We start from the raw sequence: 27,272 nt of genomic DNA, 5'->3' as shown, positions 1-27,272 counted from the left end.
ACTTGGCAGTAATTCATCATAGTCTCACAACAACCCTTTGAAGTAGATACTATTATTATTTCCATCTTACAGATGTGGAAACTGAGTCATGGAAGTAAATAAAAACATCTTGTGTTGGCAAGGGACAATGAAATAGGCATTGAGGGTAGAAAATAATTAGGTAATCGATCTCAATAGACTTAAAAATGTTAATAACCTATTACCCCAAAATTCTGAGGTTCTAATCCAAAAAATATTCATGGAATCTACCCAAGGAAATAATCATAAATGAAAACAAGTTTTACAAAGACATTCAATATTATTTACAATAGTTCAAACTGGGAACAATCTACACATCCAAAGGAGGAGAATTGCTAAGTAAATATTGTACACTCACATAATGTAATGTTATATAATTACTAAAAATTACTTTCACGGATAAGAATAACTTGAGAAAGTATTTGTTAAAATATTAAATGAAGATACAGTGTGCATAGATAACTATACAATATAATCACAAGTGCATAGTAAGTGAATTTTACAAGGCTAGAGGAAAAAATATCAAAATGTTAACTGTGTTTCTCTTTTATGTAGAAGGATAACAGGTGACCTTTTACCTTCTTAGCTACCTCTGTTTTCAAAAAAATTTAACTGTGTATATGTTAATTTTATAAAATTGCAGTTAAATCTTACATCATATTCTTAAAAGCAAGTAATGTGTGACAAGTAAAAGAAGGTGAAACGGGGCTAAAACTAAGAAAATCCAAACCTAAATAATCAAAGATGAAAAACTAAAACATAAATTACCAAAGAACTGAGCCATGCACAATTCTCTAAAGAAAAATTTGAAATACAGGAGTTGAAAAGAATGGCTGTGTTTGGTTCTACAAATTGAAAGATACTAAATAAATTAGGCATTTAAAATTAAGTATGCATCAAAATCATATTTACTTATGTAAATCAGTAATAAAAAATATATAGCCAAAGTTGGAGAAATGCAACTATTTTTAAATACAAAATTACAACTAGTAGAAGGTGGTATACTTGGTGGTCAAGTTCAGGCCCTCAGGTTGGACTATTTAGGTTCAAATTCCAGCTCTGCCACTTGCTAACTGTGTGACTTGAGCAAGTTACTTAACTTCTCTGAGCCTCATCTCTCTGTACAATGAGGTTAGCAGCAATTACTAGGCCTCACAGAATCACTGGGTGAATTAAATGAAATATATGTAAAGAAATCAGCACAGTGACTATACATCATGCATACAAAAGATGATAGTAGTTAGTATGGTCTTTACCATTATTAGTATTATGTCATTATATACCATAAATTCTATTTTTTATAATGTAGTTGTATCATTTTCCGAGGGAGTTGCCAACGTTTAGGTATTCACCAGGAAATACGGAGACATTCATAATTTTTCTATTAGGTTAGTTTCCCCTTTTCAATGTTTTCTTCTCATATTAATAGCTCTGCTTTAATTTAATCTGAATAGTTCCACCCACATGATCACTACCATCACTCACGTATTACCTTAAAATCACATTAATGAAGTTTTTAGCACTTTTAACAATTTGAGTCAATAAAAGCTCTCAATCCAACAACTCAATGACCACCTTCCACTGTTACCTGAATATTTCCTCACACATCTTTTTCCATTGAATTTACCTGATAATTTTTGACTTCATGCCTTTAATCATTAAAGTGCTTTCTTTAATTTCAATTACATATTTATGGGTTTTAGAGACTGAGATAGTCACATCTGCAGACTCTGAAGATAGTCTAAGGTTTTTTAAAGGAACTCAAAAGTGCTACCCTTTTACCCTCTCCCCACAGCAGTCAGCTGTCCCCAGTTATTGTCCACCCCACACCCAAACCTCGGCGGCACACGTTCAGGGACTAACATCTTCCATCACAAAGGGCCTCACTTCTCAGCATGCACTGAATTAGGACTCCCAGTGGCTGCTGGTCCCACACTTCTATTCTAGCTCCTACTTTGAACTTGAATGGCCCCATCCATCTGACCTAGTAACTCTCAATCTGCCTGCTTGGCTTCAACCTATTTATTCCGCTCATACCAGTATCCTTACAAGAAATAAACACTGAATTTACAATACCTCTGACATAACTATGGAATATCTTTTTTTCCTTTCTCATGGAAACAAACGGGTTGATACTGTCCCCATTTTTCTAACCGGAAATTTTCTAACTGAAAGAGTCTGTGTATCTTTCTTTTCTCCTTTTTTTTTTTTAAAGAAGATGTTGGGGGTAGGAGTTTATTAATTAATTTATTTATTTTGGCTGTGTTGGGTCTTCGTTTCTGTGCAAGGGCTTTCTCTAGTTGTGGCAAGCGGGGGCCACTCTTCATCGCGGTGCACGGGCCTCTCACTATCGTGGCCTCTCGTTGCGGAGCACAGGCTCCAGACGCGCAGGCTCAGCAGTTGTGGCTCACGGGCCTAGCCGCTCCGCGGCATGTGGGATCCTCCCAGACCAGGGCTCGAACCCGTGTCCCCTGCATCGGCAGGCAGACTCTCAACCACTGCGCCACCAGGGAAGTCCCTGTGTATCTTTCTTAGAGATAAATTACTAGAATATATATTCTAAAAATACCTCTTTGTTTACAAAGGATGCTGGCTTGCTTTTGAAGTCTACCTCAAAGAACACAAGAGAAACCTAACCCCCACTAGTATACACCGGGCTCTTGAAGGCACCTGGAAAATGGTCGGCACTCAGATATATATTGCATCTAATTGAGCAGTCACCTTAAAAAGTCATCCATTTTTTTTCTAACAATTTCTGCCATCTTAAAATAAATTTTAACTCATTTTAAAATTGCTTTATGATTAAGTTACTGGAGAAAAATGGTCTTTGCTCTGTGCCATACTAACTCTCTTCAGCCACTGAGTCAATTTAATCAACCACTTCATTTACAATGCTTAGCACCAAATCATTTCTGACTATTACTAAAAATAAATTTCATACCCAATGTAATCTTCTTTGCTACCAAGAATATGACTAAAGATCTAAAGTAACCTCTCCAAACAGAGGAATATCTAAGTCTCTGCGGAGGCGGGGAGGGATAAATTAGGGGTTTGGGATTAACATATACACACTATTATATATAAAATAAACAACAAGGGCCTACTCTATAGCACAGGGAGCTATACTCAATATCTTGTAATAACCTATAATGGAAAAGAATCTGAAAGGAATATATACATACATATATATGTATGTATGTGTGTTTGTATATATATATACATATATATTTTTTTAAAAACTGGGGACTTCCCTGGTGATGCAGTGGTTAAGAATCCGCCTGCCAAAGCAGGAGACACAGGCTCAAGCCCTGGTCGGGAAAGATCCCACATGCCGCGGAGCAACTTAGTCCGTGCGCCGCAACTACTGAGCCTGCACTCTAGAGCCCGCGAGCCACAACTACTGAAGCCCACGCACCTAGAGCCTGTGCTCCGCAACAAGAGAAGCCACCGCAACGAGAAGCCTGTGCACCCCAATGAAGAGTAGCCCCTGCTCACCGCAACTAGAGAAAGCCCACACACAGCAACGAAGACCCAATGCAGCCAAACAAATAAATAAATTTATTAAAAAAAAAACAAAAACTGAGTCGCTTTGCTATATACCTGAAACTAATACAACATTGTAAATCAACTATACTTCAATAAACCAACCTTATAAGGCAAAAAAAAAGGTAATAAATAAATGAATTTCTAAAATGTTTGACACAATATTAGCACAGCCAGAATAGGGATGCAATCTGTCTCATGACTGTTGAAGGGATCCTCACTGACAGTCTCTTGGTGTATTATTGATTCTCTTAGCTTCCTACACGAGAGACAGGGTGTACTATGAAATCTGAATATTCAGACACTATCCATAATAGGAAAAATTAATTTTTTATCTTGAATAAAATATGACAGTAGTAAAAATTTGGAAAACATGTAGCAATCAGAATGGATAACCAATACAGCCTTGGTATATTAAAGCATTCGTGCTTTCAAAATGAGGATGAATGCTATACGCGTATACATACTCTTCATACAGCTACTTATAAGTCTAGAAAATTACCTACATTTGAAAGATTATCAACAGGATGATGAAGAATTATGAAGGTAAATAGGTGGTACAAACCTATTCCTAAGCTTTTGAAGGACAATTTGGTAATATGTATTCAAAAGACTTTAAAAATTAATATGCCCTTTTATAAAGAAATTTCACATTTAAGAATTTAACCTAAGAATCATTCCAGATGTGCAAAATTATTTAGTTATCTTAATTCTCAACCCCCACTGTTGATAAGAGAAAAAAAAATTAGAAGGTAAAATTCTGAAATTTCTAAATAAAATTAAATAAGTGACAGACTATCATTAAAAATGTTGGGGGCTTCCCTGGTGGCACAGTGGTTGAGAGTCCGCCTGCCGATGCAGGGGATACGGGTTCGTGCCCCAGTCCGGGAGGATCCCACATGCCACGGAGCGGCTGGGCCCGTGAACCATGGCCGCTGAGCCTCCGCGTCCGGAGCCTGTGCTCCGCAACGGGAGAGGCCACAATGGTACGAGGCCCGCATACCACAAAAAAAAAAATGTTGGAATACACTTAGACCATCTTTAGAAAATATCTGTATTTTCCATAACAATGTGTTATGTAATTTTTTTAAATAAAAATTAATTTCAAAAAGATGATGCTGACTATATAAAACATATGAAAGTAGTCTCAAAATCTAAGAGAATTAAGTGTTATGGGAAAAAAGAATATTCAGAACATTATGTACACTGTGATATATTTTAGAAAAAGATTAGTTCTGCTTTCTGCTTTTGCTTCCTTTACATCACCAAAGTTTACTCTGGCTTCAGAGACTATGCCATAATTCTAGACATTGCTTTTTAAATGTAACATCCAATTAAACTGGTAACACAAGTCCAAATTCAAAAAGGTAAGATAAGAGCTAATTCAGGCAGAAGCTTAGGTACTTTTTCAGAAAGAAAGGATAATATGTTAAAAAGAAAACCTAATTTGTTAATTGTTCTTACCGGCAGCGAACATTACGCACTAGCAAACATGTAGTCACGTATACCATACATATTATCATATCTGCCGCAAGAGCTAGGGATTTAACATTGTCAGATGAAGGAACAAACAGGTTAGGTGCCTGATATTCCCATTTTCACAAACCCATGCTGCCCCCTTCTGGAAAATTTTGGAGGCATGTGACAATACAAGTTTAATAAGATATAATGAAAAGTAATCATTTTTAACTAATCTATTAGAGAACTTAGCCTATATGTTCACACTGAGAAACATATATATTATATATGCTTCAAAATTTATTTTGAAACATTTTCGAAAAATTCTGTTCTGAATAAAATTCTAGCAGCAGCAAAAAGCTGTGACAATCTAATCATCCATGCCAGTGGGAGAGGGAAGTAATATTAGATATATATTTACTACAAGTAAATAAAACACAACACTTTAAAAAGTCACATTTTTTGTTCCCTTCAATACTCATTCCCGTCACTCTCAAAAGCAAACAGAATCTGAATTTGGTATTTATCTTTCCCATTCAATTTTAATAATTTTACTACCAGCAGCCTTAAAAATATCTGCCCTCCCTTTCAGCTGCTCTCTTCCTCAGACTCCGCAGGCATTGGGCACACTCTTTTGGCCTCCCCTAGCCTAGAGTTCAGATTTTGGAAATTCACCCAAGCCTACCTGTGACAGCTATTCAAATCTGGAAATCATTCTATCTCTAACCTCTCAGTGTTGCTTAAATGTCTCAGTTATTAGAATAAGATTAAACTAAAATGCTATAGTTCTGAAGTATTAAAACATAGTACAGGGATTTCCCTGGTGACACTGTGGTTAAGACTCTGCACTCCCAATGCAGGAGGCCTGGGTTCAATCCCTGGTCAGGGAACTAGATCCCACATGCATGCCGCAACTAAGAGTTTGCATGCCAATTAAGGAGCCCGCAAGCCGCAACTAAGGAGGCCGAGAGCCACAACTAAGGAGCCCACCTGCCCCAACTAAGGCCCAGCGCAACCAAACAAATAAATAAATATTTTTAAAAATAGTATAAGATATAGAGAACAAACTAGTGGTTACCAGTGGGCAGGGGGAGGGAGGGGCAATATAGGAGTGAGGGAGTGAAAGGTACAAACTATCGGGTGTTACAATAGGCTTAAGCATATATTGTACAACAAGGGGAATATAGCCAATATTTTGTAGTGACTGTAAATGGAAGGTAACCTTTAAAAACTGTATGAACATTTTTTAAAAACAGTACAGAAAGTCTCTGTAGGATTATAAAATATTGCACTCAGGATGACATAGCTGGAGAACAAGAGGGAAAAAGAGACTTGCTTTTTATTGATAACCTTTAATACCTTTTGCATTTTATATACCTATTTATAAAATATTTTAAGACACTACAGTAAATAACATTCCAAGTGCAGATGAAAACTGAAAACAGTAAGGCACTTAAAATTTTAACAAGCCTGTTTTTAAAAAGAATTTTCTAAAAAGTTTTCTATATGAGTATTTGAAGTGGCAGTCTTATTTAATAACAATATGAAGGTTCCATTTTAAATTTGAATCTTATTAAAACTGCCTAAGAACCATTACATCTGAATAGCAATATATAAGATCAAAACCACTCATTTAAAAGCAATAAGCACAACTTGGAATGACACACAAAAATGGCACAGAACTTTCTTTTATATTTATATTTATAGTATATATTTTGTATTATGTTATATAATATTCAGATACTATTTTAGTAGACAGTTTCACTTCTGTTTCCTTTCATATATATTTCATATATATATACAGTACACATACTTTTCATACCTATATACATTATATGTATATATTTCTTTCATGTGTATGGATAGTACATTTTGTTTTCTTAAGAAACCGAACCACAAAAAAAAAAAAAAGCCACTGCAAACTTAATTTTTTCCTCTACATCCCATAATCTTAAGGAGAAAGAAATAGAGACAGCACATAACCTAATAATAGAGATCTCAAAACTGCAAGTTCTACCACCCCTCATGAAGTCAATATACAGTTAGTCAAATCTCACTAACTGAGAGTTTTTTTGAGAGTTTACCAAAGCTCTTTGTTTCTCTGAGTACCTGTGATATGCCCCTGCCCTTATCCACCAAAGCATTTTGCTAGGATCTCTCCTTTACCATTTATAGTCAGCCTTGTAACAGACTTACTTAAATACTTGCCTGACTCTCCTCCTAAAATATAAGTTTATATTTCTTGGAACACTGAAATGCATTACTTGGCAGATAGTAATACTGCCCCAAAAAACTTGTAGAATTTTTGTCAATAACCCTTTGGCACTATACAACCCTGAATTGCTTCAAGATTTCCTATCTCAAAGGATATTTTCAGGAAACTTTTAAATTTTCTTACTGTATTTTAATTCTTTAAAATAATCTGTATCATATGAAAGTTAAATCTCAGTTAACTAGACTATTGAGGGAATCAAACTCAATTTCAAAGCACTTTGCCTAAATGGAGTTTTACTATTTGGGAAAAAATAAATAAATAAAATTCCTCTAAAAAATGAAAAACAAATACCTTCAATGTGCAATAAACATAAAATCTATTCAATGCAGATACTCTACATAACACTATAGGAAATGTTTATCATCTATGAACATGTCAAAATGTTTAAATAATTAGAACTCCCATTAATAAAGGAATAGAGAAATAGTTTATTAAAAATAAAGTGTATAGAACCACTGAGTCTGGCGCTAAAGTAATACTAATCTATAGCAAGAATTTGGAAAGATTTCAGGTATCAAAAAATGCTAAAAGAGCACAAAAATGAAGGAGTGGGGAAAGAAAGGATGACAAACAAACACCTAGACAGTAGACAAGTAAGATGTGCATGTGTGTGGAGTTGTGAAAGGGCGTATAGTCTGTCCTCAAAGCTCATCTCCAGCCACAGCATCCTTTCTACCCAGCAGGCAGGATGTCATTTTTCATTCACTGTCTACCAAAGCCAGGAGACAATGATTTTGCTCAGTACTTTTTCTTAACAACTTCCTATATTTTGGTAAACATGAAATGACCACAAATTAAGAAAGAAAAATTCATCATAATTGTACATTCTTAATTACAATTTAAGTCATTTTTAAAATGCAACCAACATTTCTCTGTTTTAGAACATCTTTTCCTGGGGTAAAAAAAAAAAAATGGCAAGAAATCAAAACTCAACTTCTTTCCCAATCTACCTAAGATAAAACCCAAAACCCTATTCTAATCAAAAAAGCAGATGACAAACTTTTCAGTATTTATCTTTAATCATTACAGTCGGTAAATATGTATAATCTTCCAACTACCAGATCACTTTAAAGTAAAATTTTTTTTTGCTAAAAGAAAATGACATTGGATCAATTTATGAGGGCAATCCAAGTATTAAAATCAGCATATGATGTTGTTAACTCTAATCTCAGCAAAATAGTCATCTGCTAAACATTTAGCAAATATCAAATTCTTAGCTTTTTATTAATCAGTTAGGCTCTTTGATTTTCAAACATATTAGCTGCTGGACCTAAAACTACCAGCTAAATGAACAGCTTAATAACTAGGCAGGCATTATTTACTTGTCAAATTATCACAAAGCTAAAAGCAAACTTGTCTTAATCAGTACTTTTGAAAGTTAATTAAAAACAAGAAAATTCTACTGTTAAGCCTATAATGAGTAAATTATTTTCCAAGTGCCAGACTTCCTTGTCTGTGTCTCTCTTCTTCATATTTCCCAGGCAACTAGCACCTCTGGCGGGCACCTAGTCTAGTAAGGAGACCATTCTCTATTTAGTTGCATATATGTCTGTTAGGTAGCTTTTACTCACTACAGATTATTTCTAAATGCAGTTGATCAAAAATTTTTTATTATATTAAATACCCACTTGAAATTTTCTGAAAAGAAACCAGAAAATGCTCTCATATTAATATGTAAGCTAAAAAATATATGAATGTAGTTCAAAAAGAAAACATGACCTTATGGAAACCACTCAAAAAAACTTTCCTTTTAATCCCTGTAATTAAAAAAATACACACACACACACACACACACACACACTCTAGTTAATTTTCAGTGTTTTCTTCTTATGAAAACAAAAACCAGCCAAATCAGAAACGGTTGCACTAAACTGAAATAAAATAATCTAAATTATCAATTTCAGCATCAAAAAATTAGATATTTCCCCAAATTTGCAGTCAGAGATCCCAAAACTCATGTTTTATTATGGGGCATTAAGTACCGTTAAATAAAGTTTAGGGCAGGGGTTCTAACAGTGCTATAACTTAGTATAATGACAATGATATCTATTTCACTAAAATAGACATACAATTGGTTATTTAAATAAATACACAATAATTCTTCTCAGTGATGAAGATTAAAAGAAATGAACAACCAACTGGGAAGAAAGAAAAAGGCAAAAAATTTTTAAAAAGAAGGAAGAAGATAATTATCTGAATTTTCAAAACTGGCAGGGGAAAAAAAGAGAGAGAGAGACACTGGTACTAGAACCTCCTACAACATCACCAGTATCAAGTCAAATGAAATCTAGCACTGGCAGAACATGGCAGATAACATACATTACCAGGAAGATTAAGTAAGTAGAAAGGTCAAGGAAGATTTTCTGAGCTTCGAAATGAGACTCCTTGTGAACACTGGATCAGATACAGAAGTCAAATGCTTTTCATTTCAGTAACACCATAACTGGTGATGCTGAAGGGATTATGATAAGCATGAAATATGTGTGCAAGAAGACGGCGTGTCTGTGTGTTTGTGTACGTGTGTGCACACACACGTGTGAGTGTGTGGGCATAGTGATGATGCCAACAGAAGTGGTTAATCACATGAACAAGTTCATGATTAACAAACAGTAAAATAAAGTATGGGTCTGTTATTCATCCATCCTAAATTCTCCTAAAATCTCCTACTTCTAAAATTATTGGGCTGTTTATATTTGACATCATGGCCTAACCTACACGCACATCACTAAGAAAGCAATCTGCTTTCACAAAGGTATGTACAAAATTTTCCAAAATCACTTTCAGTGCCTGTTATACTTTCCTCTTGTCACAATAATTGTTTATTTAAACGAACTCTAGGGAATATCCTGGCAGTCCAGTGGTTAGGACTCAGTGCTTCCACTGCCGGGGCCCAGGTTTGACCCTTGGTCAGAAAACTAAGATCTCACAAGCTGCACGGCGCAGCCACAAAAAAATATCAAAATAAACGAACTCTATTTATAAGTAATGAGAAGTATTTTACTTCAAACTACCAAAGTATACGTTTACTATCTTTTTGCTCAGATGAAGCTGAAAATAATGAGATTAGAGAATGACTTTGGGGATACTTAAACTACTTTAGAACAAAAAATTGAAACTTCAGTAAACATATTCTAAATTACTACTACATTTCGGGGACAAGCTATGCTATTTAGGAGCTAATAACAGGAAAAAAAAACTATGTGCATCTTCTACGTCTATGTGCCCAAATGGTAATAATTGTAACTTTGTCTAAACATCACATTACCACTGTTTAGTTTTTAAATTAAAAGGATTTTTTAATTCTCCTGTCACATTTTAAGTTACTCTGGATTTCATTCATATTAAGCCTGATAGCAACACAACTTGACTCTACCACAGTGAAATAATCTTTCATGATCAACTTACACTGCAGTTTTCAGGTGGAACCAGAAGCTGAGTAATCTCACCACCATGGACACAGAAGATGTGTTTCATTTCTCCAGAAAAAATGTCCCAAATTATGACCGAAAAATCCACGCCTCCAGATATCAGATATCTTTGATCATAACGAGCTGAGACCTGATGCGGATACAACAAACATGTGACTTTGTTCCGATGACCACGGAGTGTCCTGTGAGGTGGCCAACCTGTGAACGAGGTTTTGGATTTAGCTATACATTTTATCATTGAAAAGGCTTCTAGTTTTCTAGAACTGCTCTGTAGTTCTAGAAATACAGTAGCTACATACCACATGAGACTCATGAACTCCTTCAGTGTGGCTAGAGTGGATTCATATGTGCTATGAATGTAAAATATACATGAGATTTCAAAGACTTAGCACCCCAAAAATGTAAAATATCTCATTAGTAATTTTTATGTTGATTACAAGTTGAAATGAAAATAGTTTTCTGTACTAGGTTAAAGAAAATATATTATTAAAATTAATTTCTCCTGCTTCATTTTTACTTTTCTTAATGTGCCTATTAGAAAATCACCTATATTGTTACATATATAGTTCTACTGGACAACATTGTTCTAAAAGATTACCAGTATTACTGATAATATGATAATTGCTAGTACACTATATAGGTGCCCAATAATAAATGGAATTATTAACACATATCAAAGAGATAAAATTAGATACCTCTTTATTTACAGTCATTACATGGTGTTTATTCCAATAATAGACACTAAGTACAGTTGATCCTTGAACAACAGAGGTTTGAACTGCACAGGTCCACTTATACGCAGATTTTTTTCAATAAATATTTACTATAGTACTACACAGGGGCAGCTGATTGAATCCAAGGACACAGAGGGCCAACTGTAAAGTAACATGCAGATTTTCAACTGTGCAGAGGGTCAGTGCCCCTAACCCCCTGAGTTGTTCAAGGGTCAACTGGAGTGTATTTTATTAACTGCACATTAAATTCTCAATTCTCCCAACCAAATTGCACACTAACAACTACACGGATTCGTTGTATTTGTTAAAAACAAAGAGTGTAGACATTGTCAAGTTCATGGTTACAGAGTTCTCAAAACACTTTAGACACTAGGAGATCTTCAGGATACCTCTGCGCAGCATGTGCTCCCCTTGCAGCAGCTGCACTATGGCTGTCTGCGTGGCAGGTACAATAACGATGCTTCCATCTTCACGGCCACAAACGAGTCGCCCGTGGGCTGGTATGTACACACTTGCGGTCACCTTAAGAGGTTCATTACTATTGGGAATGACACTCAGCTGATCGATAATTCCGGCAGGACAAGGATTCAGTTTATCAAATGCCTCTTGCAAACTAACAGAAGTTGTCATTTCCAGCTCTGTGGAGGTTTTGTTTGGTATAAAAGAAAAACATTTAAGCATTTTAGATAAAACATTAAACATATAAAAATAAATGTGCTTACAGATGATTCAGTAATATACCAAAAAATAACTGTCATCAACTATAGTTCTAAGAAGAAAATGACATATGTACATTATGAATTTGCTATACAGTGGCTGGTATTTAGGTTGTTAAATTTAAAAAATTGAGAAATTACTGCAAGTGATTTACTAGTACCTCCTGTACCTTCCTGTTTATCAGGTGTGTCTGATATGTTCCAAATATTCAATCTTCCAGAAGAATCACCCTGAATCAATAGTTTGTGGAAGTATTCCTTACATCCATAGAAGAACCGAGTAACAGGAGGACAAATTAGCAACTGTAAAAAAAAAATTTATTCAAATACCCTTAGCTATCTTTTTAAACAAAATATTTCACACATTAACATTTTTTTCAGATTAGGATGTTAAGTACTTTGCCTCGGTACCAGAGTAAAAAAAAAAAAGTGCATTTATAGAATGAGTATTCAATAATATTTTAATTAATTTTGTAGCATTGAAACACACATTAACTAATACCCAAATCCAGTACACCGAACACAAATGAAAACTAAATTTATAGTCTTTCTCTAGAATTAATATTTTTATTCTTTTTCTCCGCTTTATAAGAACCACAATGCAATTATTTGTCTGCTATTAAGCAATTAATACAAAGATACACCCCTCTTTACCAAAAAGAAAATTCTCCACTTAGAAGGTCAAAAGGGGAGAACAGGCTTATCTGGGCTTTCTGCCCATCCCTGATTAGTCTCCGAGAGTAGATGCAAAACTAAACTACCAAGCCTGTACAACTAGAGGACTCTTTTTTTTTTATTATGAGAATATTTTTCAACTAATGGCATGACACTTGATGACATTTACATAATCCACTTGAACCTAACCTGATATGTTTGCTATAAACTACTAGGAACAAAAACCATTCATTAGGGTGTTGTGTATACTTTCATTTTTAAAACAAATCATTTTTCTGCTTAAGATCCTGTGTCTTCAGTGAGACCACTTATTTGAAAATACTAAATAGTGGTGGACTCCTAAATTTAAAGTTTAGATTATTAATATACTAAAACTGGAGCATTAAAGCACAGAAGCTCATCCTAAAAAGCAGTAAAAAATAGACTTCAGTGTTTAAACATATAGTTAACAAATAATCCGTATTCGGTATCAGTTGTTTCCTAAAAAGCATTATCCTATAGACATTATATGCATTAAGCATAGTTAATTACTTGATTTAACTTAAAGGCTGAAAATTACTAAAAGTTTTAATTGATAAACAACATGCTTCACTAGGAAAAGTTGCTACAGCTGTAATAACCAGTATTTCATATTTCAATGTGTATCTAACACCACACAGTACATCTATTTTAATTTAAGATGTATTGGGGAGCTGATACATAAAGAAACATGGTATATACTTGTTTTGTTTCATGGTTTGTTTGGTTTTTTTGGCCATGCTGAGCAGCTTACAAGATCTTAGTTCCCTGACCAGGGATTGAACCCAGGCCCCAGCAGTGAAAGTGCTGAGTCCAAACCAGTGGACCACCAGGGAAATCCCATCATATATGTTTTTTATTTAAGTCATTATCTCTTGATTTAAATAGAAGTGACTATCTAGTTTGGAGAGCAGTAAGTAGGAGTTTAAATTAAGAGACTAAAGGACAGGTCATAGAGGATCTTAATTGTATATGGAAGTATAAATTCTATATATTCAAAATATTCATGTAAAAATTAATTCCCTTCCCCTCACCATCTCTCCACATAAAGATGGAACAAAATGCTCAGAATGAAAAAGCTGTGGAAACCCAGAACTTAAGTAAAGGAAACTTTATTTTCAAAACCAAAGCTGCTTTCTTAATGCTCAAAGAATAGAGAGTTGAAAACCCAGTACTAAGTGCATTTCAACTTTAAATTGATATTAAGTAGGTTCTTACAAGTCATAATAAATTTGGTTTTTATAGGGAAAAAATGTCTTTTTTCTTTATCTCTAATGCCTAATGATTTAAATCACTACATGATTTTGGGGAGATACTGCAATACCTTGTTCAAATAATAATCAGTCAGCATTATTACATAATTATCTTTGTCCTTCTAAAATTACATCTCTATGTTTATAACTGCATGAGTATAAAATCAATTTATACCATCAATATGAATTTTATCAAAGAGTCACTGACACTTTGTAATCAGTATAAGACCATTTTTATTCCTGGAGAAAAGTGAATGCTACATTATAGGCATATTATAAGCAAATCTGAAAATTGTGCTTATAATAACTGACCACGTCAAAATGTTTTACAGCATCTAACACACAGCCTTGAATTGTATTGAATCTTTCAAATGCTTAGCTACCAAAGACACCAATAATATAGTTGTAAAAATTTTTCAACATAACTACCAATTATAAATGATACCTGAAGAATTTTACCTCTTTATCTGTTCGATCCAAGAGGCTATGTTGTACCGGAGGAACTAAATTTTCAACTGCTTTCCCCACATCACTGCGGAATGAATCACTAGCTGGAAGGCAACTAAAAATGAGAAAACTACAACATTCAGTAAAAATACTGACATTAAATATTTTATCATACCATATGATGACTTTTTTTTGACAACGGACAAAATATGGATGTTTTAATTATAGTTAATTTAATATAGGCATGAAATTAAATAATTAATGTTACTAACATACTCTACTTCAAATAAAAACTCCACCTAATTTTTGTGCTTAGAAGTTAAACCTCAATTACAAATCTAACTTAAGTTCTCAAGTTTTTTACCTAACTTAAATATTTATACTTTCTACATTTTCATACTTTCAGGTTATACCCCAAATTTGGAATCTTTTGCTTTCAATTAAAGTCCTAACTTATTATTTATTGAATACCTGGCAGGTAGTTTGTAAATATAACTTTGCCCATTTTCAGTCCAAATGATGACTTTATCTGCCGAGACAAAGTCACCTCCAGTCCATGTCTGTCCATTTTCACTCGGACCCGAGCACAACAGGGAGTAGTCCCCAGCATCAAATACCTACGAGGAATAAGAGATTCGCAATTGTTTTAAAAACCATGAAACAAAATAAGACAATTTAACCATATTAAAACTGACAACTTCTTTTTGGCAGTAACTGTCTAAGAAAGTCATGCTGGTGGGTTGCAATACCATCTACATGTTGTTTTCGTATGCATTTCCCTGATGATTAATGAAACTGAACACCTTTCTACACATTTACTGGCCACCTGGCTTTCCTCGCTTGTGAAATGTTTTTGTTCGTTTTCCTACTGGGTTGTCGGTGTTTTTCTTCTTGACCTGTAGAAGTTGTTTTTTATCAATAATAGACGAGTCTCGGGCTTCCCTGGTGGCGCAGTGGTTGAGAGTCCGCCTGCCGATGCAGGAGACACGGGTTCGTGCCCCGGTCCGGGAAGATCCCACATGCCGCGGAGCGGCTGGGCCTGTGAGCCATGGCCGCTGAGCCTGCGCGTCCGGAGCCTGTGCTCCGCAACGGGAGAGGCCACAACAGTGAGAGGCCTGCGTACCGCAAAAAAAAATAATAATAATAATAGACGAGTCTCTCATCATAGTGTACACAATAGCTATCTTCCCTCACTCTGTGGGTTGTCTTTTTTTTTTTTTAAACATCTTTACTGGAGTATAATTGCTTCACAACACCGTGTTAGTTTCTGTTGCACAACAAAGCAAATCAGCCATGTGCATACACATGTCCCCACATCCCCTCTCTCTTAAGCCTCCTTCCCTGTGCTTCGCTGCTGCTCCCCATCAGCCAACTTACTTACATTCCGTCGTGTATATACGTCGATGCTGCTCTCACTTCGCCCCAGTTTCCCCCTCCCACCCCGTGTCCTCAAGTCTATTCTCTATGTCTACCTCTTTATTCCTGCCCTGCAACGTGGTTCATCAGAACCATGAACTCCAAATGGATTAAAGACTTAAATGTAAGACCAGATACTATAAAACTCTTAGAGGAAAACATAGGAAAAACACTCTTTGCCATAAACCACAGCAAGATCTTTTTTGACCCACCTGCTAGAGTAACGGAAATAAAAACAAATATTAAAAAATGGGACTTAATTAAACTTAAAAGCTTTTGCACAGCAAAAGAAACCATTAACAAGACAAAGAGACAACCCTCAGAATGGGAGAAAAAAATTTTTTTTAGATTCCATATATATGTGTGTTACCATACGGTATTTCTTTTTCTCTTTCTGACTTACTTCACTCTGTATGACAGACTCTAGGTCCATCCACCTCACTACAAATAACTCAATTTCGTTTCTTTTTATGGCTGAGTAATATTCCATTGTATATATGTGCCACATCTTCTTTATCCATTCATCTGTCGATGGACACTTAGATTGCTTCCATGTACTGGCTATTCTAAACAGAGCTGCAATGAACATTGTGGTACATGACTCTTTTTGAATTATGGTTTTCTCAGGGTATATGCCCAGCACTGGGACTGCTGTGTCATATGGTAGTTCTATTTTTAGTTTTTTTAAGGAACCTCCATACTATTTTCCACAGTGGTTGTATCAATTTATATTCCCACCAACAGTGTAGGAGGGTTCCGTTTTCAACACACCCTTTCCAGCATTTATTGTTTCTAGCTTTTTTGATAATGGCCATTCTGACCTGTGTGAGGTGATACCTCATTGTAGTTTTGATTTGCATTTCTCTAATAATTAGTGATGTTGAGCATCTTTTCATGTGCCTCTTGGCCATCTGTATGCCTTCCTTGTGAAATGTCTATTTAGGTCTTCTGCCCATTTTTTAACTGGATTGTTTGGTTTTTTTTGATATTGAGCTCCATGAGCTGTTTGTATATTTTGGAGATTAATCCTTTGTCTGTTGTTTCATTTGCAAATATTTTCTCCCATTCTGAGGGTTGTCTCTTTGCCTTGTCAATGGTTTCTTTTGCTGTGCAAAAGCTTTTAAGTTTAATTAAGTCCCATTTTTTAATATTTGTTTTTATTTCCATTACTCTAGCAGGTGGGTCAAAAAAGATCTTGCTGTGGTTTATGGCAAAGAGTGTTTTTCCTATGTTTTCCTCTAAGAGTTTTATAGTATCTGGTCTTACATTTAAGTCTTTCATCCATTTGGAGTTTATTTTTGTGTATGGTGTTAGGTAGTGTTCTAATTTCATTCTTTTACATGTAGTTGTCCAGTTTTCCCAGCATCACTTATTGAAGCAGCTGTCTTTTCCCCATTGTATGTTCTTGCCTCCTTTGTCGTAAATTAGGTGCCCATGTGTGCGTGGGTTTACCTCTGGGCATTCTATCCTGTACCATTGATCTAGTCTTTTCACTCTTGTGTGTGCACTTAAGAGAAGGCTGATCTCACATGATTATAAAATGCTGACAATGGGCACACAAGAAACTGGTATTAGCTACTGCCTCTGGGGAGGGGAAGGGAAGTACCCTGGGGGAAAAGGGTGTATGTTTTTCACTGTATCCTCCTGCACTTTGTTTTACTTCTCTTTGGATGTGTTTTAAGTTTTAAGACAAAGGAAGGATCCCATATGGCCTACGACAACTAAGCAGCTGCTAGCTTTTCTTCTCTAATCTTATTCCCAAACAACAGTCATATGGCAAGGCTGTCCACTCTGAGACAGGATAGCACAGCAGTAATGACAGCAGCTGCTGCAGTCAGGCTGCCTGAGTTGTATAATCTTAGTCACTTGTACAACCACCACCACTTGTATAACCTTAGCCAAGTTATTTATCCCCCCTACGTCTCAGTTGCCTCATCTGCGAAATGGGCAAAGCCACAATCCCTGCCTTGGCAGGCGGCCTCTAAAATGGCCCCACCAATCCCTGACTCCTGGTAGTATTAGGATCCTCAGGTAATCCTCTCCCTTGAGTACAGGTGGCATTTTGTGATGGTTTCTAGAGAACTGAATGTGGCAGAGGTAATGGGATCTCAGCTCTAAGATTAGGTGGGTCTTGGCTACACCTTCTCTTACTCACTTTTTTTTTTTTTTTGGCCACATTGTGCAGCATGTGCGGCATCTTAGTTCCCCGGCCACGGGTTGAACCTGTGCCCCCTGAATTGGGAGCATGAAGTCTTAACCACAGGACCACCAGGGAAGTCCCTCTTGCTCACTTATTCTGAGGAAGGGCAGCTCCTGTGTTGTGAGCTGTCCTAAGGGAGAGGCCCACGTGGCAAAGAACTAAGGTCTCCAGCCAACAGTCAGTAGGACCTGAGGCCTGTCAACCACCAGGTGAGTAAGTTTGGAAGCAGACCCTCTCCTAGGTGAGCCTTGGGATGAGGCAGTCATCCCGGTCGAAACCTTCATCACAGTCTGCGAGAGACCCTGGGCCAGAGGTACCCAGCCAGACCAGAGGTACCCAGACAAGCCATGCCCAGATTCCTGACCCACAGAAACCCAAATTCCTGACCAAAAGCACATGATTCATATTTGTTGTTTTAAGTGACTAACTTTTGAAGTAATCTGTTACGCAGGATTAGATAACTAATATACCACCCCTTGGAGAGTTATTTCCAAATAATACATGGAAAGCTTTGAAAAATATGCTAAGCACAGAGCACAGCAAGTGACCAAAACTTGATGGCTCTTTTTCTATTATGGAAATATTAAAGTCTGGCAATGTGAAAGTAATATATACCTTCCATCATTAGCTCTTCAGTGACAGAAGACCCTGCCAACTCCAAAATGTCAGAAAAGAATGGCAATTGGGATAATAATAACCTACAAAGATACAGCCAACTTGCAGAAAACTCACCACCATTGCCCATGCTGTACTGACAAGACAATGAAAAATATGGTAGTAAAAGGCAGAAATTAAGATCAATAGAACTAACAACCATTAACTGAAGCATTCTATGAACCAAAACAAAAAAGACAACTATATACAGCCAAATTCCATACCTCAAAATATGATATCAAAATCAGACCAAATGTTTCAAATACTCTAACACCAAGCTCCACCTTACAATTATCTTCGGAAGTCTGATAAACCAATATCATGAAGGGCAAAAATACAATTTCTTACTTATGTAGTTATCTTACCCTCCAATACTTGGAGCACACAACCAGAAGCGATCTCTGTGTGAATGCACAAAAAGAGATGCTTTGGCAATTCTGACAATAAATTGGTTTGGATTCCTCTTCAAATATTGGCTCAGTATCCTGAAAAGAGAAAGATCTGTAAAACTTTAGGATTGGCTGGGTCGTCAGTTGAAATTATCACACAATGATAAAGAAAACAAAATGAAATAATTGTTTGAAATAATTGATATGTTCATCAATTTAGCCTCTCACGTGAGAACCAAGGTAGTAAAAAGCAGGAAAGATATACTCTAAAATCATCTGGGTACAACATCTTTGCTACAAAACTACTTAAGATTAAAATACTAATGTTGAGTCAGAGTGTCATCACTGCCAAAGACAGATGACAAAAATTTGAGTCAATCCTAATTTTTACAGTTACATGTGCTTGTAGGTTAAAACTCATCAATTCCTGCACTTTCTCCCAGATTCAATGTCTAAAAATTCCCTAACTGAAGAGATTACTATCTATAGTGCCAGAAAATTGATCTGCCTTTCTTATTGCTAAAAAGTAACAAGGAATTCAAGTCCAAAGAACTCAGAGGACTAAAACTTGCTTTATACCTTCTTTGTGGTGGTTTGCTTTATTTTTTCCCCTCAAGCAAACTACCTTTTAACTTCAAATTTAAACAGAAGCAGTTGAGGAAAATCCTCTTCTGTGTTTCTCTACTTCAGATCCTGCACAGCATGTTTCTCTGCTTTGCATCCTTGATAAGGCAGATATCTACCCTCAAAAGGGAAAAAAAATAATTTACGTACAGAGAGAGCATACTAGGGGACTCTTCTATACTATGTCAACAAGACTATTGAAAAGAATAGCTTTTTCCTTCCTCTTTAAGTAAAAAAGAGAAGGGGCTTATCATGACTAAAATGTAAGACTCCATAAGAACAGAAACAGAGAACTGACTTCCAGCCTCATTTGTCTCACCTGCAGGCCACTTATTTCCGAGGTAACAATCCACACCTTCAAGATGCCCGTCACTGAGAGTGCCACCACGGTGTCCTCTACACCGAGAAGGAAAAAGAAGCCAATTACAAGCCAATTACAAGCACAACATTTCTAAACAATAATATGGTTACAACAGTGACATGGACCATGGTATGCTTTTTTTTTTTTTCTTCCATCACCCTCCCTAGCCCACCCCACCCCTCTAGTTGGTCACAAAGCACCGAGCTGATCTCCTTGTGCTATGCAGCTGCTTCCCCCTAGTTTTCTCAGGGTATATGCCCAGTAGTGGGATTGCTGAGTCGTATGGTAGTTCTATTTTTAGTTTTTTAAGGAGCCTTTGAGATGTTTCTTGTTTAAGGTAGGACTGTATTGCTATAAACTTCCCTCTTAGAACTGCTTTTGCTGCATCCCATAGGTTTGGGTTGTTGTGTTTTCATTTGTCATTTGTTTCTAGGGTTTTTTTAATTTCCTCTTTGATTTCTTCAGTGATCTCTTGCTTATTAAGTAGTGTGTTGTTTAGCCTCCATGTGTTTCTATTTCTTACAGATTTTTTCCTGTAATTGATATCTAGTCTCATAGCATTGTGGTCGGGAAAGATACTTGATACGATTTCAATTTTCTTAAATTTACCAAGGCTTGATCTGTGACCCAAGACATAATCTATCCTGGAGAATGTTCCATGAGCACTTGAGAAGAATGTGTATTTTGTTGTTTTTGGATGGAATGTCCTATAAATAACAATTAAGTCCATCTTGTTTAATGTATCATTTAAAACTTGTGTTTCCTTATTTATTTTCACTTTGGATGATCTGTCCATTGGTGAAAAGTGGGGTATTAAAGTCCCCTACTATGATTGTGTTACTGTCAATTTCCCCTTTTATGGCTGTTAGTATTTTCCTTATGTATTGAGGTGCTCCTATGTTGGGTACAAAAATATTTACAATTGCTAAATCTTCTTCTTGGTTGGAACCCTTGATCATTATGTAGTGTCCTTTGTCTCTTGTAATAGTCTTTGTTTTAAAGTCTATTTTGTCTGATACGGGAATTGCTACTCCAGCTTTCTTTTGATTTCCATTTGCATGGAGTATCTTTTTCCACCCCCTCACTTTCAGTCTGTATGTGTCCCTAGGTCTGAAGTGGGTCTCTTGTAGACAGCATATATATGGGTCTTGTTTTTGTATCCATTCAGCCCATCTATGTCTTTTCGTTGGGGCATTTAATCCATTTACATTTAAGGTAATTATCGATATGTATGTTCATATTACCATTTTCTTAATTGTTTTGGGTTTATTATTGTAGGTCTTTTCCTTCTCTTGTGTTTCCTGCCTAGAGAAGTTCCTTTAGCATTTGTTGTAAAGCTGGTTTGGTGGTGCTGAATTCTCTTAGCTTTTGCTTGTCTGTAAAGGTTTTAATTTCTCCGTCAAATCTGAATGAGATCCTTGCTGGGTAGAGTAATCCTGGTTGTAGTTTCTTCTCCTTCATCACTTTAAATATGCCCTGCCACTCCCTTCTGGCTTGCAGAATTTCTGCTAAAAGATCAGCTGTTAACCTTATGGGGATTCCCTTATGTGGTGTGCTTTAATGAAATTAAATAACAGCATGTTTTACAATTAGCATGCAAACCTAATTCTATATTTTATGAAATAACAGGGAACAGATTTCAAAACAGGTTAATGAAGATGATCAAAAAATTTGGAGTTCAAGGAAAAGGTTTTTTTTTAGCTGCTTGATTTATTTCTAACTTACAAGTTTTAATAATTTCAAATATTCTTGATTACTAGGCTAAAATATTACTTTAAAAGTAAAGAATTTTAAGAATTAAAAAACTAAAAATCAAACACACAACTTTTATTCTTCAAAGTTCACTTTTAGTTATTCATCATGGGGGAGCACAGTCACTTTCTTTCTTCAGGGCACACATTTCCCCCTTCCCCACCTTCCTTGCCCGCCATTTTATTGCACACCACACCCTCCATAGGCCATGATCAAGAGAAAGACATGACATAAAACCCAAATTCATCAGCTTCGGGTGAGGGAGCAGTCACAGTACGACAGTAATGTTCGTGAATTCTGAGAGGAGGGGCATTAGATAGCAGTCTAATGCAGGCTCCAGAGTGAGGGAGTATGCGTTAAAATCACATTTTCTTCACTAATTAACCAATGAACTGTGCACAACTTAACTAACCTAGCCTAAATTCAATTTGCTTATCTGTAAGCAAATGTAAATGAATAAAGTAATGACAGTACCTACCTCAATGGTCTGTTATGAGAATTAAGACACACCACAGGTATAGCCCTCAACACATCAATAAAAGTTAGTTATTACTGTTATTTAAAAAACAGTGTTTGCTACATTTCAATATAAACTTTATTTGTACTGCCTGGCTCCATAGGCAAGGTAAAGCACTGAAATGCACTGATTACAATTCCACAATCTCTGTACAAAGAAGCTAGAACAACTACTCACAAGTCTGTCAATTACTGTAAAAGTGCAACATACCAATATATCTAAAATTCTCAAATATCTACACACTAGAATAGGGTAAAGCAGATTAAAAATTGTGTATGTTACCAACATTATAAACTGACAACACTTAGAAATGCATGCACAACACAAAATTTTCCATTAAAGTTACATTCTGTCCTATTCAGACCAGTGTGTACATGTATATTTCACATGTGGATAATTCCCACACACACCTAGATAATGTTTTTTGTACCTATGTACAAACTATTTTTAGAGACCTCATCTAATCTGGGCAGCCTTCCTACTTGCCCTCAAAGCCCCTTCACTGCCTTCAATAATTCTAGCCTCTGTGCTATTTCTCTATCTCATCACAGTTCACACCCTGAACTGCCATTTGTTTATATATCATCCTCCCTTACTAGAATTTGAGTCCCTTCAGTAATTCAATCCTTCGTACCTAGAAGACAGTAGGCACTCAATAAATATCTGCTGAATGGCTGTTGAATAAAAAGCTGATTTCCAACCATAAGAGGTAATAAAGGAAAGCTCCCATGAAACTGAAGGCAGTTCACCAATGGAGGTGGTGTAACACAGTGGTAAAGTAACCGCTCTGGGGTCCATCTGGGCACCAGTAAGCCACAGACTTGCTCTGTGATCTTAAGTAAAGACTCCACCATGCTACACTTCACCCATCTCCGCATCCACACATCCTAAGACAACTGTACCTATCCCACTGGGTGCTGTGAGAACTGTTACCACATGTAAATGCTCAGCATGCGCCCGATACTGTGAGCACGCAGTAAATGAAGTCTCACAGCGGTGGCAGTGGTGCTAATTACAGGTCAGCCTTTACAGAAGAGCATACAACTATGAGGCACTTGGGAGGAAAAAAATGCTCCAAAAGAGACATATAGGAATATACATGTTCAGTATTAATTACTGTTCTTGTTCTGAACAATTTTACTTTTGTTCTCACAATTGTTACTGAGAGGTTTCAACGGAAATGAAGAAAACATACTTGTATTTGTTGAGCATCAACTACACACCAAGCACTTACCAGGACCTTTCATTAAATTTAATTGTGTGTAATCTCCTCCATTTTCATCATCTCCACAAAAAATGGAAACATTTCCTATGCCTCTTCAGCAAGTGACAAAACCGGGTCCAAGAAATACACAGATAAACTATAGTTCCTCCTACCATACCTCCAAGGGGTTAAGATATTCTTCTTCCACTTCAGAAAATCACTGACACACTCTAAGACAGCCAGAAACTAGTGATCTATTCCATGGAATGGAGATAATGTAACACTTTAAATCTTAATTCAATCAAAGACTCCTTTATGAAGGTAGAGACAGACCATAAATCATGAGAGAAGTTATTTCTTAAACCTAAGAATATAATATAACAAAGTATATTAATATGTGACACATCATACAACTCTACAGTAAACTAACCATTAAGTCATAGTGTAGAAATTCCTAAAGGGCACACTGACCTTGTGTTCGGTGGGATCGAATAATACTCATGGAGCTAATCCAATCTGGAGAGATCTTTGATACTAAGGAGTACAACACCTCAAGGCTGGTGGCATCCACCACGAGGATTTCGGGATAATGGCCATGGCATAGAAGCCTTCCCTCTCTCTGATTTCCAACAGAGAACTGGTAGAACTAAAAGGAAGAAGATTTTTAAATATTCTTTACTTGAGATACTTGATTCACATGGATGCACCAAGCTTATTATGATGCTCAATTTCTCCAGTAATATTTCCAGACATGTACTATATGGTACATATTACATGTGTCTACATATACACATGTCTACACATGTGCAGAATCAAGTTACACTAATATTTCAAAATATCTAACAAAATTATTTTCTTCCTAATATCTTATCTTCCTTTTAGAACTATTTTGGAGCAGAATTCATGATAATTCTTTTTTGTTCTCCTGTAGCATCTAAAACAGGGTTGTTGAATGAATTAATAAAACACCTGAATAAAATCAGCTTCACAAATCAAAGCAAAAGGGTAGCTCACGTGGGTCACAAAAATAATATGAGTTTGAGATGAATGAGAATCAGTGAGTATAGGTTTATAATTACTAGTTATGACCAAATAAAATTTAGAAGCAAGGATGATTCTGTTCAAATATACTCAGAAGTAAATTCTGAGTAATCTAAGTGTGTTATTTTAGATTAGAGTGTGAAACAACCATTATAAACCATTCTCATAGTGCACACTTATCCTTTGTGGAAGAAAAATAGAGGAAGAACCAATACAATGGTGTTACTCATGCCAAGAATAACTCAAAAGGATAAGATGAGTTTCCATCAAGCAAAGAGCAGAGAAAGAATGACTCTAAGACCAACAACTTATCAAAGGTTCTGTCTTCCCTTAGCCTCAAAAAAAAAAAAAAAAAGTGACTCTCTTAGTGGAATGATTCTCCTAGAGGATTTTTAGAAGGTAAAGACATCTAGTAACCAGACTACTACTTTCCAAGGGATTGGACCTTATATAAATCACGTGAGGGCAAGCTAGACACCGCACAAGGGGCAATGCTGTAACCACTCCACAACTGGGGAGATAAGTAAGAAACCCAGGTCCAGTCTGCTCCCACACTCATCCACCCACTGCTCAGAGCTCAACGTTGCATGTGAAGGAAGACAATCTTTTCTCAACTATGAAGTTCCCTGCACAAGGAGCACAACTTCTTAAACATAAACACTGAGCATGGAGCGCATTAACTAAGTGCAAGGTAGCACCACTAAACCCCAGAGAGGGGTCTAATAAAATGTAGACTATCATAGGGGGGACCTCTAGATCTCAGGTTGATCCATAACACACGATCTGGGCTCCCAGGGACTGCCAGGCTCTCGCATGCATATAATAATGTGACCATAGGTAGCCTTGACCCACAGAAGGGGAGGATGTGTGAAGGAGAAAGGGATGGGGCACGTAAGCAAACTTTGTCAGCGCTCACTCAGCACCAGCCAGGAAAGACTTGTGCACTGCGGTCACTAGAGAAGAGCTCTGTCCTGAGGGCAGGGATATTTTATTAGATATGCCTGACTAAATGCCTCTCACTTTTGCTTGAAAGTTATATTCTCAAACCATCTTCCGAACGCTGATTTAGCTTCCAAGACACTTTGATATGGGCAAGAAAGGTGTCCTTAATGGAGAAACAGGTTTTCCAAATATTAAAAAGGGATGCCCCCATGTGATAATTTAATAAGTTGGCACTTCCTTATGATTTCAGTAAGTGCCAATGCCATCAAGGTTCATCATTTCTACACATCTAAGAACAACCTGGGGACTTCCCTGGTGGCGCAGTGGTTAAGAATCTGCCTGCCAGTGCAGGCGACACAGGTTCAAGCCCTGGTCCAGGAATATCCCACATGCCATGGAGCAACTTAGCACGTGCACCACAACTACTGAGCCTGTGCTCTAGAGCCCGCGAGCCACAGCTACTGAGCCCACGTGCCACAACTACTGAGCCCACGCGCCTAAAGCCTGTGCTCCGCAACAAGAGAAGCCACTGCCATGAGAAGCCCGCGCACCGCAACGAAGAGTAGCCCCCGCTCGCCGCAACTAGAGACAGCCCGCGCGCAGCAATGAAGACCCAATGCAGACAAAAATAAGTAACTAAATAAACAAAAATTTTTTTTAAAACCTGCTTCTGAACCTGAGAGGGTGAGGATCACCCAGGAAACACCTGTCACACACACTAGTAAATGCCAAAAAGCATCTTCTACTTAGAGATGGCTGCCAATCTAAATACGGAAGGCCTAATACAGGATCTGATAAATAGCAGGCACTGAAAATATATTGAATAAAGATAATTTTTCCTAAAACATAAACCAAAAGTTTTTAAATCATAAAATTATACAACAGTTAAAATATTTATATCCAATGAGTTTGATACTTATATATAATTTTCCAATTAAATTATCTATAAAGTCAATGAATCTAAATGATTTTATTATCCCTTTTCTCTTTACAAATCTTGATGATTCTTCATATGATAAAAAATAAATAATACAGGCCCTTTAAATAAAAAGTATATGCCGTAACAGCATTGAAGAAGCAACTTTTAAAAGGATTTTGCCAGGGCAATAAGTAGTCACTAAAGATTTATATCACACTAACCATCTGTGAAAATTTTCCTTTGCTTGTCTAACTTGTGTTAGCACAGAAGGTTTTCTTCCTCAACAAATGATTTTACTTGTTTGTTTTAAGGGAGGCAGTATGATATAACAGAAAGAACACAGTCCCTAGAGTCAGATAAAGCTGATTTGGGATCCTAGTGCCAGGAATGACTCACTGTGAGACTGGGGCAAGTCATTTAATCACTCCGGCTATCAGCTTCCTTATACCTAAAAGGATATACTCCTACCTAATTTGTAAGGATGTGGGGAGGCCTAAATGAGAAACCATACAAGAAACACCTATATAATATCTCTTATAAATGTGAGTTCTCTTCTCTTCCCTCTTCTTCCCCACTGAGAACATAAATCACATTTTCTATATACATTGTAATTTCCCAACACTCAACACAGTAAATGATGAGTAATTTGAAGCACAAAGAATTTGACAGTTATGAAAGAAGAAGGAAG

The 27,272-nt window shown here is 36.5% G+C and overlaps 1 protein-coding gene across 6 annotated transcripts in view; it reads right to left on the bottom strand.

Moving 5' to 3' along the window:
- WDR7 (WD repeat domain 7) overlaps positions 1-27,272 on the bottom strand; it is a 363,724-nt gene that overhangs the window by 307,745 nt on the left and 28,707 nt on the right. For 4 of the 6 annotated variants that reach the window (XM_081251713.1, XM_081251714.1, XM_081251716.1 and 1 more), the window contains 8 exons: positions 24,154-24,328; positions 20,168-20,244; positions 19,201-19,320; positions 15,037-15,182; positions 14,578-14,680; positions 12,334-12,475; positions 11,846-12,094; positions 10,700-10,920 (listed from right to left, as the gene is read on the bottom strand). In XM_081251713.1, the coding sequence (XP_081107839.1) occupies positions 10,700-10,920; positions 11,846-12,094; positions 12,334-12,475; positions 14,578-14,680; positions 15,037-15,182; positions 19,201-19,320; positions 20,168-20,244; positions 24,154-24,328 (1,233 nt within the window). The remainder of the gene's footprint in view (positions 1-10,699; positions 10,921-11,845; positions 12,095-12,333; positions 12,476-14,577; positions 14,681-15,036; positions 15,183-19,200; positions 19,321-20,167; positions 20,245-24,153; positions 24,329-27,272) is intronic. The other 2 variants (XM_081251715.1, XM_081251718.1) reach the window with 1 other exon arrangement.

The sequence above is a fragment of the Mesoplodon bidens genome (genome assembly GCF_964165515.1).
Source record: "Mesoplodon bidens genome assembly, chromosome: 13".
Classification (NCBI taxonomy): Eukaryota; Metazoa; Chordata; class Mammalia; order Artiodactyla; family Ziphiidae; genus Mesoplodon; species Mesoplodon bidens.
This window is presented reverse-complemented; position numbering and strand designations above follow the sequence as displayed.